This window comes from Zootoca vivipara, chromosome 6 (genome assembly GCF_963506605.1).
Source record: "Zootoca vivipara chromosome 6, rZooViv1.1, whole genome shotgun sequence".
NCBI classification, from domain to species: Eukaryota; Metazoa; Chordata; class Lepidosauria; order Squamata; family Lacertidae; genus Zootoca; species Zootoca vivipara.
The window spans coordinates 48,052,661-48,065,796 of NC_083281.1; the positions used below are offsets into that span (position 1 = coordinate 48,052,661).

The 13,136-nt window shown below is 49.6% G+C and overlaps 1 protein-coding gene across 2 annotated transcripts in view; it reads left to right on the forward strand.

Annotated features, from left to right (window-relative positions):
* The first annotated feature begins 956 nt into the window (after positions 1-956).
* HSD11B2 (hydroxysteroid 11-beta dehydrogenase 2) overlaps positions 957-13,136 on the forward strand; it is a 30,830-nt gene continuing 18,650 nt past the window's right edge. For both annotated transcript variants that reach the window (XR_009557772.1, XM_035118884.2), the window contains exon 1: positions 957-1,594. Coding sequence is in view for 1 of the 2 variants with exons in the window: in XM_035118884.2 (XP_034974775.2) it covers positions 1,195-1,594 (400 nt within the window). In the remaining variant the exon portion in view is untranslated. The remainder of the gene's footprint in view (positions 1,595-13,136) is intronic.

The following is a 13,136-nucleotide window of genomic DNA, read 5'->3' on the forward strand; positions in this document are numbered from 1 at the left end:
GAACTCGCAGCCACCTGCTGTGTTGAGGATTCCCCGCAGGCAGCAACAGCCTCCCGGGGGAAATGCGGCTTCGGGCTTGACACGGGGAAGGCTGCGCGACCTGGTGGACGTTCCGGGAACAGCGCCTGGAAAGCTCCCTCCTGCTCCTGCCACCTGCTCGCCAGGAGGAAGCCCCGGAGGCGGCGAAGGCGAAGTGATTTCCAAGGGGGAGCCCCCTCTCTCCTTGCCTTCCTTTTGCCCCAGTGATGCCCTGTAAAGGGAAGAGGGACGAGGGCGCTCTGGGGTCCTCTTGAGGGTCTCAGGGAGAGGTCCAGGAGCACCTGAGGCTGAGGAGCCCAGGCTGTTCGGCTGGACGGGCTTCTCTGCCGGAGTCCCAGCGGGCGAGGAGGAGGTTCTTGTGTCCCGCGGCCTCCTTGCGAGGGCGGCGGGCGAACGGGCTGCCCACAAAGGAGGAAAGAACAAAGAAGCCAAGCCAAGCCCCTGGTCGGCGGGCTTGGGACCTTCCTGGCTGTAGGGTCGGCTGGGTGGAGAGAAGGACTTTGCCGCTGCACTTTGCATTTGCAAGTTGCTGGGTGTTTTTTGTTTGTTTGAACACTGCCTGGTAAGAACCCAAATATTTGTAGGCGGAGGGGGAGGAGCTCCTCCTGGATTGCTGGGGGGGGGGGCAGCACCAGCTGACTGCGAGGCCCTGCTCCTGCCCAGCGCATCCCTTGTTAGGCTTGGGTCAGGGACAAGCCTACCGACGCGCCCGTCGCCCAGCTGGCGCCCTCTCCCTCTCTCTCCTTCGGCGGCAAGGCCAGGCCGCCTCGCTCTCCGGAGGGGCCTCCCTGCAGCTCTCCAGCCATGGCTCAGGCCGCGGGGCCAGCCTCCTCAGGCAAGGCCGTGACTGCTGCCCCACGGGGGCAAAAAGGCTCCAGCTGGAGAGAGGGAGGGAGGGTGGGAAAGAAGGTAGGCAGGAGTCAGGCGGGAGGGGGAGGAACCGGCCGGCCAGCGACTCCCAGCCCCTTTGCTTCTATCCTGGGGCCACCATGTGCGCCTCTGCCTGCCTGCGAGGGAGAGGGAGAAAGAGGGCGAGAGAGAGAGAGGGGAGCCTGCAACTTCTCCCATTGGCAGGGCCCGGGCAGCTCCTCCCCTTTCCCTTGCCTGCTGCTCTTTTATAAACCTGGTGCCGCTTTCGATCTCCCAGTCCTGCAGATGCACCCCGTGGGCCCTCCTGCACAGAGGCCTCCCCTTGGCTGTCCCTCTGCCTTGCAAGCCCGGGGCTCCCCCTGCTTCCGCCCCTCGCGCAGGACCCAGGCTCTCCTCCCGCCCGCCCTTCCTCCTAAGGCTATGGAGCTGGGCTGGGCGTGCAGCTCCCTGCTGTGGCTGCTTTTCCTCTCCAGTCTGGCCGTCAAACTCCTGCGCGCTGACCTGTTGCTGACCCCCGGCCTGCTGCTCCAGGTGGGGCTCCTGGTCCTGCTGCAGGGCTTCAGCCGAGCCTTCCTGCCCCTGCCCCTGGGCACAGCTCTCACGGGCACCGCCTGCTGGCTTGTCTTGGCAGGGGCCACACAGAGGAAGAGGATCCCTGCGGTGGGGAGAGCCGTTCTCATCACAGGTGAGCCCAGTCAGCATCTCCGCAGGCTCTTGGCCATCCCTACACATGCTGGCTTCCTAGAATAGGGGGAATGGGAGGGAAGGAGGAACGTGCCATGCCCCTGGCCTGGCAGAACCTCTCCTGCTTTGGCTGATCCACAGAGCAGGAGGGGGACCTCCCTTGGACAGGGGCCTTTGGCACGGGGAGGCTTGCTCAGCATCTGGACCACAAGGCTGAGTCAAGGTGGCAAGAGTTCCAAAGGGAAGGGAGCTGGTCTTCTGTGCGGCTTGGCTTCCTTGTACAAGCCATTTCAGCGCCCTGCTTGCTGTGCAGAACGCCTTCCTGCAAATCACCTGCTCTCCGCTTTAGGCCTCCACAGGTGGATCTGTGGCTGGAGCTGGGCTTTGCTGCTCTTTCTTCAGGGGCCTGTTAGGTAGGGAAGACTCCTGGGCCAGGCAAAGCAGCCCAAGGACAGTGAGCATGCCACAATTGACCAACTTAACATTTGCCCTGTGTTCTATTGGTAAGGGAAACGTAGAGAGTCGTTTCTGGGTCTTATGTGTCAAGACTCAGCTTGAGAGGTTGTGCCTCATCACCAGGGAGCTCTGAGCAGTCAGCGATACCAGTTTCCAGGAGCACTTTGTGAGGGATGGCTCTTTGTGTGGCAAAAGACGCTTCCAGCCCCTAGGCTACCCCCTGGAAGACCAGGTGTCCTGCAAGAGCAGAGGACGGGGGCATCCCTGCGCTCTGAAAGGGGATGGAGTGGTGAACTGCCCCCTTCATCCCAGGTGTTGGAGAGGCCAAGGCCAATTTTATTCTTGAAGTAGGGATGAGGACCCACTGGAGTCCCATCCCATCCTGGGAAACCTCTAGCCTCCAGCAGACCTTGAGGGCATGGCAAGCATCTCTCTACCCCCACTTTGCTCCCTGTTCCAAGTTTTGGGAAACAGTTTGGAAGCCAGTCTGGCAGGTGTGAAGCATGTTGTTGTTCCCAAACCTTCCTGCCGCGCAGGCTAGTAAACCGAAGGTGGGCAGAGATCCAGCGCCCCCCCACACACACATTTGATTGAAGCAGCAATCTGAAACTTTTGCAGGCGGGTGGCATCACAGTCCCTCCAGCTGAAATAGATGGAAGTCCCCAGCTGGTGCTCAATGGGAATTGCTCCCAAGGAAACCTGCAGAGGTTGGGCTTTGCATCAGCAGCAGAAGCGAAGGGTCTTTCCCCTTCTTGAGATGCTGGATTGGCCAGAAGAGGAGGACCAAGAGAAGCCCCAGGGTGTCAGGAAGAACCAAGGCAGGGCTAGGTCAAGAAGATGGCCAGTGGGGCTGAGGGTCAGCTGCACCATCTGCCTGCTAGAGCAATGCAAGGGCTCTTTGCAAAAGGGGTGGGGAGGGAACTGGCCAATCCTGCTGTGGAAATAGGGACAGACTGGATGAGGGCTCATTGGGGTTTAGTATCAAGTCTGTGATGGAGGAGAGGGGGCTGAGCAATATCTTGTGCCCAGTAGGGCAGGCCATTTATAAAAAGAAAGGGATGTAGATGAGCCCCAAGTAGAGAACCCGCATTGCAGGGACAGTGTTCCTGTCTGAATCTCTGATGGCAGATAGGGCTGAGAAGCACCCATCTCTGGCTAAAAGTGAGGACCTGCTGCTGCTGCTGCTGGCAGTCAGTGTAGGCAAGACTGGCTTAATGCACATGCCTAACTTGAATCTACAGTCGCTGTGAAAAATGGGAATGTCTGCTTACAAATCCCATATGCTGGTGCCAGCCCCTGACAGTCCTGGCACTGGAGATAAAAAGAAATCAACTAGTAGTCAAATTGCTCGTGGTGGGGATGTGGACACAAGCTGCAGAGACAGTGTACCTCTGAGTACCAGGTATGTGGGAGATACAGATACAAGGGGGTGAGCATCACCTTGATGCATTTTCTGCTTTGGAGCTTCTCTGAGGCACCCAAGCAGCAATGCCGCTTATCTACCCAGTAGCCCCCCCCCCCCAGGAAAGTGCTCTTTGTGGCACCTGTGTTTGTCCCGGCAGAAGCTTTTGGGAACTAGAGATGCTTGAAGTGGTGTCCTGAGTGATGCATGTCTGCATGTTTGAGTATACGCATGGTTGGTAGGGATTGTTAACAGTGAAGTCAGAAAGAAATGAAACGCAGAAAGTACAGATAGGGATAATTACCGTATGAACAGGGTTCATTCACAGAAGTCTGTTGCATTGAAAACACTGACGTCCTGGCATTGGTGAGCCAATTAACATACGTTGTGTGTGATAAGAATCCATAGTGCTGATACAGTCCACCAGTGATAACTTCTTGAAGAATTGTAATTCAGCGGTTTCACGTTGCAGAGTCGCCCTTTGAAGTCCATCACTGGCTTTTGAATATTGCCATTCCTGGTGTGAGATTTGCATGCTGATTTGTTTGTCGTGCGTAGAACATGGAAGAGCATTGCTGGTAGAATATCACATGGGAAGCTGAGCGGGAAGCAGACCCCTGATGTTGTGAATGATAGATTGGGTTCTGTTATACTGCTGCCAGACCAAGGGTGGTGAGAATTTTTTTTTTTTTGCGCAGGGGGGGGGGGAATACAAGCCTGGCTCCCAAGACCTGTCAGTGGGGAGAATACTGCCTTGTAGTAGAAGATTCCTAGGTTACCAGGAGCCTTCACCTCCTTCTCTCTTTTTTCACTCAATTGAAACTGTGATGTTTAAGTGATTTGAAACAACACCTAAATGAACAGAATCACTTTCCTGGGGAGCAGAGATGACCTATGGACCCGCCCCAGGGGCTGGTCTCGTCTGGCCCTTTGTATCTCTCCGTCTGTAATGTTGTGAGCTTGGGTACATTGATGATGAACGGACATAGTTATACCTTTGGGCTTCGCTCCCATTGTGTCTGCAGGGCATTGTTCCACCCAAAGCACACCACAAACTCTGTGGCCACCAGTCAAACCCAATACATCTAGGTCTGGACACAGACTCATACCAGGTTTCGTGTTCTTCTCTGATGCTGAAACCGGGGGGGGGGGGGGCAACAAGCAAGACTGCAGGCTGGTCAAAGTTTGCTGGACCACTTTGTAAAAAAATAAATAAACCAGGCAGGCAGGATATAACTTTTATGAAATGAATAAATGTTTAAGCTCCAGAGCCTGGAAGGGCCAACCCTGGGGCTGAAGACAGGCCCTCCTTCCTTTGTTCCGTAGCTTTCTTCCCGACTGGTGATGTGGGTGGGATACACCTGGTTCTTCCAGCTCAGAGGAAGGTGTCTTTGAGGGTCCAGGATCTAGCCCTATAGTCCCTGGGTGTCTGGGAGGTTCCTCTGAGAGTTCTTGGCATTTCCTGGGGGCAGGGAGGAAAGTGTTAGAAAGCTAACAGGAGATCCTGTGATAGAGATAGGATTGAAGATAACCAGGAATGAGCTTTCAAGATACATTTTTATTTTTCCACCAATGTCACTTGCTTTTGTTCTTCTCCTTTCCATGCTGGCCTGTCACAGGTTTTAGATCCTCTCTGATCCTGCAGCAGCCGCTGCCCTTTTATGAAAAGGTTAGCAATGGAGGTGGGGTACAGTTATAACCCAGCTCCACACACCAGGGAGGCCCCTTGTATCCAGGCTGGATGCTGGGCCCTTGTGCCCAGGTGACCTCTCACAAGGAGGAGGAATTCCTGCTGGCACTTGCTTTTCTCCAGGCAGATCAGCTGGGTCCATGGGGTGGTCCAGTAGGGGGTTGCTGGACGCAGCTGTTCAAGCCCTGCTGCTTGAGCCTCCCTGATGCAGAGTTCCTCGCTGGGGAGGGATTCCATACTCTGGTTGTTGCAAGTACTTTGCCTGCTGGCAGATTAGGGGTGGTCCCTGGGTCTTCCCTTGCTTTTTCACACCCCTCCTCAACCATCTTGCAAAAAATCCTGCATGTCAGAATCTGGGAGCTGCTTCTAGCTCACCTCTTTCTTCTTCCAACTCTTGCATCCTGGTTAGTCTTCCATGGATCACTTGAGAAATCCCCAGAGATCATTCTGTTTCCATGTGCTTCCAAACATTTATTTGACCTGTTGCTGCCTTTGGTTCAACAGATCTGGCAGGTTTTTGAAACCATCAAAGAATCTGCGCAACCTGTTTGACCAGAGGCAAAAGTGGGGTGGGCACACAGCCCACATGCAATGATGCCTCTTTCAACCAGCCTTCACTCTTTGGAAAAACAACCCTCTGCCTGGGTTTCAGGTGGCCCCCTCACTTGCCAGGGGACTTCATCCACTTCACTTGGGGTTGACTCAGTGAGCACAGAAGGAGCTACCCTGTCCCTCCCATGGCTTCCTCTTGCCTCAGAGCCTTCTCTACCCTCTGTGGTGGGGGATGGAGAACTCAGGCTCTGAATGCCAAAGGGTGTCCAAATGTGAAAATAAACACTGTTCCTGCTGATGCATCAAATAACATTTCATGGGACACTTAAGATTTCTATGGCCCATGAAGGGAGACGCAAATATTTGCTATATCTGAAGACTAAGAAGAAAAGAATGAGGGTACGCCGGGGTGTCTGGGTGTGGGTGCTCTTCTCAAATCCCAAATAAGTTTCCAGAGCTGTGTAAGCGGGCTTCATTTTTGTAAGCTGCTTCAGGTCCAATATTGATGGAGATAAGTAGGCTATAAGTTGCTAAAATTTAAAATAAAATAAGAAACTAATGTTTGAAGCAGATCTTCCTTCACAAAAACAAAGTATGAACTCATGGCAAGCAACTAGCAGGTCCACATTTGCAAAGCTCGTGTTCCAGAGCTTCCCTTTGTGGAAAGATTAGGATTTTGTAACATTCTTGGGTACAACAACACCCACCTTTGGGGAGCCTCCTGGAGCCATGGAGAAGCAGTGGTGAGATAGCCTGATTCAGTCAGTCCCAGGTAGAGGGAGGTCCCACGATCTCCCCTGTTTCCCCTTTGCGCTGGTGCTGCAAACAACTGAACAGGCTGGAGCCTTGGCTTGGCCTCCCTGTATGCCCGCCTGCCAGTTTTGGACAAGGAAAGAGCTGAGGCTGGGAAGAAGCCCCTTTTGACAAGGGGCCAGAGCCCAATATAGTATATGGGAACCTGAAGAAGTCACTCATTGGAGTCATCTGCATCAGGACCACAAGCCCTTCTTGTCTCACCCCAGAACAGAAGGATAGAGGCAGCTGGAAAGATCTTGAGATGCTTGGTGGTAAGTGAAGCATTCTGATGCCTCCTTTTGCACAGGTTGATCTTAGCCACCCACAGCCCCTCAATCCCTCTGGCCCACAAAACCAGACAAAGGCTGGTTGGTGCTCAGAAAGAGTCTGAGCAATGAATGAAAACCCACCTTCCCTCATGAGGCTGACACTGAGAGGAGGGCTCAGCAGCGGCCCACCATGACGCAGCAAGCACAGTTTTCTCTGGAGAGTCAGCAGTTGGGGGGAGAAACTGCGCGTTTCATGGGAGAGCCGTGAGGGGAGCTCTTGGTCTTTTCATTCCAGTACGACTGTAAGTGCTGGTGTGCAGGCTCCGACTTTGATCCTATGCTTGCTGGTGGTGGAGATGCTTAACTCTTCCCTCATCAAAATTGCTCCCCTAGATCAGATCAGGTCTAAGTCCCATGGAGAGAAGATTGTATTTCTTCCTCCCACCCCCAGCAGCATATTTTTTTGGGAGGGGGGAGGTGTCACATCAGGCATTCAGCCCCCCACTTTTCCATAACTGCTCAATTAAACATGTTTGAGCCATCACCTCAAGAGAGTGGGGTGCCTTCCATGACTTAATCTGTCAGAGTGCAAGCCCCACCTCTTCTGAGCACCATGAGACACCAGTGATGCTTCCTTCCTTCCTTCCTTCCTTCCTTCCTTCCTTCCTTCCTTCCTTCCTTCCTTCCTTCCTTCCTTCCTTCCTTCCTTCCTTCCTTCCTTCCCTCCCTCCCCTTCACAACTGTGGCATTTATTCCTGCCCCAGTGCAACTTAGGGAGATCAGCTGGGCCCCCTGGAAGGCAGGGAGGGGCACCCAATCCAGGAGAGGCTGGGCTGACTTTGGGCAGGCTATCTGCCTGGGCGCTTGCATATCTTGGTCTCCTCTCTTGCCAGAAAGATGGAAATGAATTGTCGTGAATACTGCCAGGGAGGAGGGGATCAGAGGCATCGTGTCTGCATTATTCTAGGCCAGGGCTGAGCGGCTCTCTCTTCTCCACTGCTCTGTTGGCAGGAGACAGCGACTGCATCCTTCACATGTGTGCATTGGAGCGCCTCCCTCCACACACAAGCACTTTGTTCTATGCCTCCAAAATCTGTCCCAGTGTTTCTGCACTGTTTCTAGTGTGTGGCTCACGGAGGATGTGCTCATGCTATGTGTGACTATCCCTGCCCTTCAGCTGGCACTCCCCCACCCACCAGCAGTTCCAGAAACCTGAGGTTGCGTGTGGACACGCATACAGGTACTTTGTTTACTTGTGCATGCAAACCCCCTTTTTTAAAAAAAGTAATACAGGTTTCCTGGTGTGCCAGAGCAGTAGAAAAAAAGAAAAAAAAAAGAATGTGCCTGTCCGGCTTCGTGTCAGGCCAGAATTTGAAGCTTCTCCTCTGAAATGCCTGCCCCTTCCTTTCCTCCCCTTTTGCTTTTCCGTCTCCCGCACATGCAAGGGCAGATTTCATCATTATTTTCCATATTATTTTTTCAAGCGCAGTTCTGTGCAAGTGAGCTGCTTGAAAATAAATAATAAAATAATAACCACAAACAAGTGGTAAAAAGGCAAGCTGCATCAATTCCTTTATAACAACAACAACAACAACAACAACAACAACAACAAATTTTTATTTATACCCCACCCTCCCCAGTCAAAACCGGGCTCAAGGTGGCTAACACCAATAAAATTACAATAAGACATAAAAGAAAAGAAAACAATTAATCAAAATACAGATTAAAATACAATATTAAAATTTAAAATGCAGCCTCATTTTAAGTAGTCCATAATTTAGTCTGGTGGAAGCATAATGGCAGGGGAAATGTCAGCCACACATGCTGAAAAAAAAACACCCAATGTACTTCCACAGTCCAGTAATACGGCATGTGATTTTATGTTGAATTTTCTACCCTAATCAGATTGGATTAATTGGATGAGGAGAATGTGTGCACATTACAAAATACTAACAACAACAGGGACACGAGCAGCTTCAAATGCATATAAATCTCCATTGTGGACAAACCGAAAAGCCCTATTATTATTATTATTATTATTATTATTATTATTATTATTATTATTATGGCAGGGTGGGGTGTTGACTGCAAACTGGAACGAAGTGTGTGCTGAAATTACTACAGATGGCTGCTGTGTTCCATGGGCACCCCCCCACACACACACTTTGAATTTCCCCTGTCCAATAGTGGAGTTTTGCTTCTGATTCAGCTTCATGGTGGAGCTACATTATAGCATCCAAAGGCAAGTCCAATTGAGGGTAAGGGGCTCCTTCCTTTTCCACTCTGGGAAGGAAATGATGGCTGGAGTCCTTGCCATTGCTTCCAGGGTTGAAATAGTAGCAAAACTGTGGCCAGCTGTACACAAAGATGTGAAGTCTTCCTCTCCTCTCCGCTATCAAGGCTCCCTTTTGGAACCGAGTAGAATATTTGGCTCTTTTACCCTGGCTTTGAATAGGAATTTTAGGCTGTGGTGCCCTCCAGCTCAAAGTTTGACCCATGTGGACCAGAGCCCTACATATCTGCACTTGTGAGTCCAATGGAGAAGATGTGAGGCCTGCCTGTGTCCTGGGTATTTGGAATGGGGATCTTGCAGTAGAAGAGTCACTTGGCTTTGCAACTTTCTCAACAGGGGCCAGAGCTTAGTTTCACTCATGCTTAGAAATGAGTTTTGAGTCACCTTAGGGAGACACCCAGGTTTTAACCTTGGCCACATAAGGAACACAGCGACATAAGGAACAGGTTAAAATTCCCGTCATGGCTCAAGCCCACAGTGTGGTTACTGGTGGATGAAGAATTGATGTCACCAACAAATGTTAGAATCTTTCATCTTTTGAGTTGAAAGTTCGCCGGTGTTCTCATGCGCAATTCTGAGATGGTTTAGGAAAAACTGGACAAATTGGTTTAGGCAGTTTCTATGGTTAACATGTTTCAGTTTAAAAATGGATGTTCCAAACAGTGGTAAAATCAGTAAGTTCTAAGTTCTGATGCCCCTGGGGATCCACCAGAGCTAGCACTGCCTTGGTTTCCACCAATCTAAACTATGCTTTTAAGCTTCCTTTTAAATGGGTGCCTTGTTCTCGTTCATCAGGTTCAAGCTGTTGTTTGCTAACTACTGATGGAAGTGTTGCAGTGTTTTGTTAAGGAACTCTTACTTGAACTTCTGTTCTTTTGTGCTTCCTTTGTTTGTTTGAATTAAGCTTAGTCTATTGTAAAACTTTGCCTCTTTCTTTAATGTTCACGTGTACCGTTCGAGGGACCCAAATGGTGGCCAGGCCATCACTACATCTTGTGTGAGTATCAGTCCCACAATTTAACTCTGTGCTGCGTGAAGCATTTTCTTTTCTCTGGCCTGGATCCTCCAAATTAAGCTCTGCTGGAAGTCCACAAGCTCTACTGTTAAGAGACACAGAGGGAAACTTGCCTCTGTCCACTTTTTCAATGCCAGGTTTAATTCTATGCACCTCTGTTATCTTCACACTTAGCTTTTTCCACACTAAGAAACCCCAAACCTTTCCTTGTACTGGAGTAACCTCTATTCCCTCAAAAATCCCATTTGCCCTTTGCTGAACCTTTTGCAGCTTTACAATATCCTTTTAGATGTGAGCGAACCAGAACTGTACTAATACAGTCTTCCCAGTGTGGTCACTTCATAGATCGGTATACAGTAGTGGCATTATGATACCAGCAGCTTTATTTTCAATTCCTTTCCCAATGATCCCTAAGCATGGGTTTCAATGGCCAAGTTGTTCACTTAAGCATATAACTCCATTCCTGGCCCAACTGCACTGGATGCCAATTAGTTTCCGGGCCCAATTCATAGTGTTGTTTTTGACCTATAAAGCAGCAGTACCTCAAGGACTGCCTCTCTCCATATGGACTGACCTGGACCATACATTAATAATCCTAAGCCTCTCCTCGTGTGCCTCCTCCATGAGTGGCCCAAAGGGTGGCAACACGAGAATGGGCAATTTCTGTGGTGGCTCCCCATTTGTGGAATGTCTCTCCCTAGGATGGCTCACTTGGCCCCTTCATTACATATCTTCAGGTGCCAGGCCAAAACCTTCCTCTATAACCAGGCCTTTTAGAAGTGGGTGGGATGTTTTTAATGTATTTTTCGTTCCTCTTGGTCTACTGTCTGTTTGTCTACTGTCTGTTTGTTTGCTTGTAAGTCACTTTGGGTTGCCCTGGGTAAGCTGATATGAGTACATACATACATACATACATACATACATACATACATACATACATACACATTTTTCAAAGCTGCCACAAATTGGGCCAGCACCATCACTGAGCTATCTGCTGTGACCCCAAGGTATCGTTGCTGGTCAGTCACTGGCAGTTCAAACTGCAGGGACATAGGTGTGAAATGAAGATAACTTCCTGCTCATTATACACTCATTCATTCATTCATTTCCCACCCTTCACCCTAAGCTCCTACTGTACTTACATTGAATTGCATTTGTATTTTAATGCCCATTCAACTGGTTTGGATAAATCCTTCTGGAGCTCCTCAGAATCCTCCCCCTCCCCTGAACAAATTAATATTGTCAACAAACTTAGTTACATGAGTGCTCATTCCTCACTCTGGCTCATTTATGAACAAATTAGACCTCTACTACTTAAAGCACTGCGGGTGGCACTGTGGTCTAAATAAACCACAAAGCCTAGGGCTTGCCAATCAGAAGGTTGGCGGTTCGAATCCCCGCAACAGGGTGAGCTCCCGTTGCTCGGTCCTTGCCAACCTAGCAGTTTGAAAGCATGTCAAAGTGCAAGTAGATAAATAGGTACCGCTCCGGCGGGAAGGTAAACGGTGTTTCCATGTGCTGCTCTGGTTTGCCAGAAGCGGATTTATCATACTGGTCACATGACCTGGAAGCTGTACGTCGGCTCCCTTGGCCAGTAAAGCGAGATGAGCGCGCAACCCCAGAGTCGTCCGCGACTGGACCTAACGGTCAGGGGTACCTTTACCTTTACCTTTACTCAAAGCACAGGTTTCAATACTGATCATTGGGAGGTTTCACTTCCTACATCTCTCCATTCAGAAAACTGTTCACTTATTCCTACTCTTCACTTCCTGTTCCTTAATCACTTACTGATCCAGAAATGTCATGCCCTCATGACTGCTAAGCTTACTCAGGAGTCTTGGGTGAGGTCCTTTGTTGAACTGCTCACCTCTAACTATATGCTTGTTGACACTCTCAAAGAGCTCCCAGTGAGTTAGTGAGACAGGAGCCCAGGGCAGCAAATGTTTCTCTGATTAAAGAGCAAAAATCAAATAAAAATATATTTAAAACTTTTAAAACTATTTAAAACAACTAAAAACAATAAAATGCAAAAAACAACAACACCAAATTGAAGAACAGATGTAACCAAATCATGTGTCAGTGGGACAGCCCACTGTAACAAATGCTTTCAGCACACATCTGAAAGAGTACATTGTTGGTGTTTGCCTAACATCAATAGGTAGGGAGTTCCAAAGTACAATGGTACCTCGGTTTACAAACACAATTGGTTCTGGAAGTCTGTACTTAACCTGAAGCATACTTAACCTGAAGCGAACTTTCCCATTGAAAGTAATGGAAAGTGGATTAATCTGTTCCAGACGGGTCCGCGGAGTAATCAACCTGAAGCATACTTAACGTGAGGTATGAGTGTAATTGGTTCCGGAAGTCCATACTTAACCTGAAGCGTACTTAACCTGAAGCGAACTTTCCCATTGAAAGTAATGGAAAGTGGATTAATCCATTCCACACAGGTCCACGGAGTACTTAAACTGAAAATACTCAAACCGAGGCGTACTTAAACCGAGGTATGACTGTAGAGGTTTTGCTACCCTCAAGGAATGACTCCTTACAAACATGGGATAGACTTTTAAGACATATTGCCTGGTTTTTATGGGGGAAGGCTGGAGGGTGCTGAGAACTGGATGGGAGAAAAGCAAGACTTAATTCCTTTTGGCCCAACACTTGTCTCTCCAATGGAGAAAGAGATAGTGTTGTTTGTTTGTCACAGAGGTGAAGGTGCTGAATGTTGTCAAAAATAAAGTGCTTCAGCATTTTCTGGCTGCTAAGCAGAGGGGTGAAGAAGAGCCCTTCCCAAATGCTCTAATTAATAAAATAATAATAAAAATCTAGGCTTTTTAATCTCTGTGGGGAAATGTGGAGGTATCCATGTTTTCTTTTTAACCTTTCCAGCCCTGCCCAAATTTGTTAAAGCTCTTTTCAAGTGTCCTGCAGCCTGAGACTTTCTCTGCTGAGCTGCTGGAAGTTATAGCCCAAAGCCTCTGGAGATTGGTTGGTATCTGCTCCACCCCCTAAAAACCCTACTGTCTTCTCTGGGTGAATAGGGGGCTTGTCTATCTTCTCCCCCAAATGTA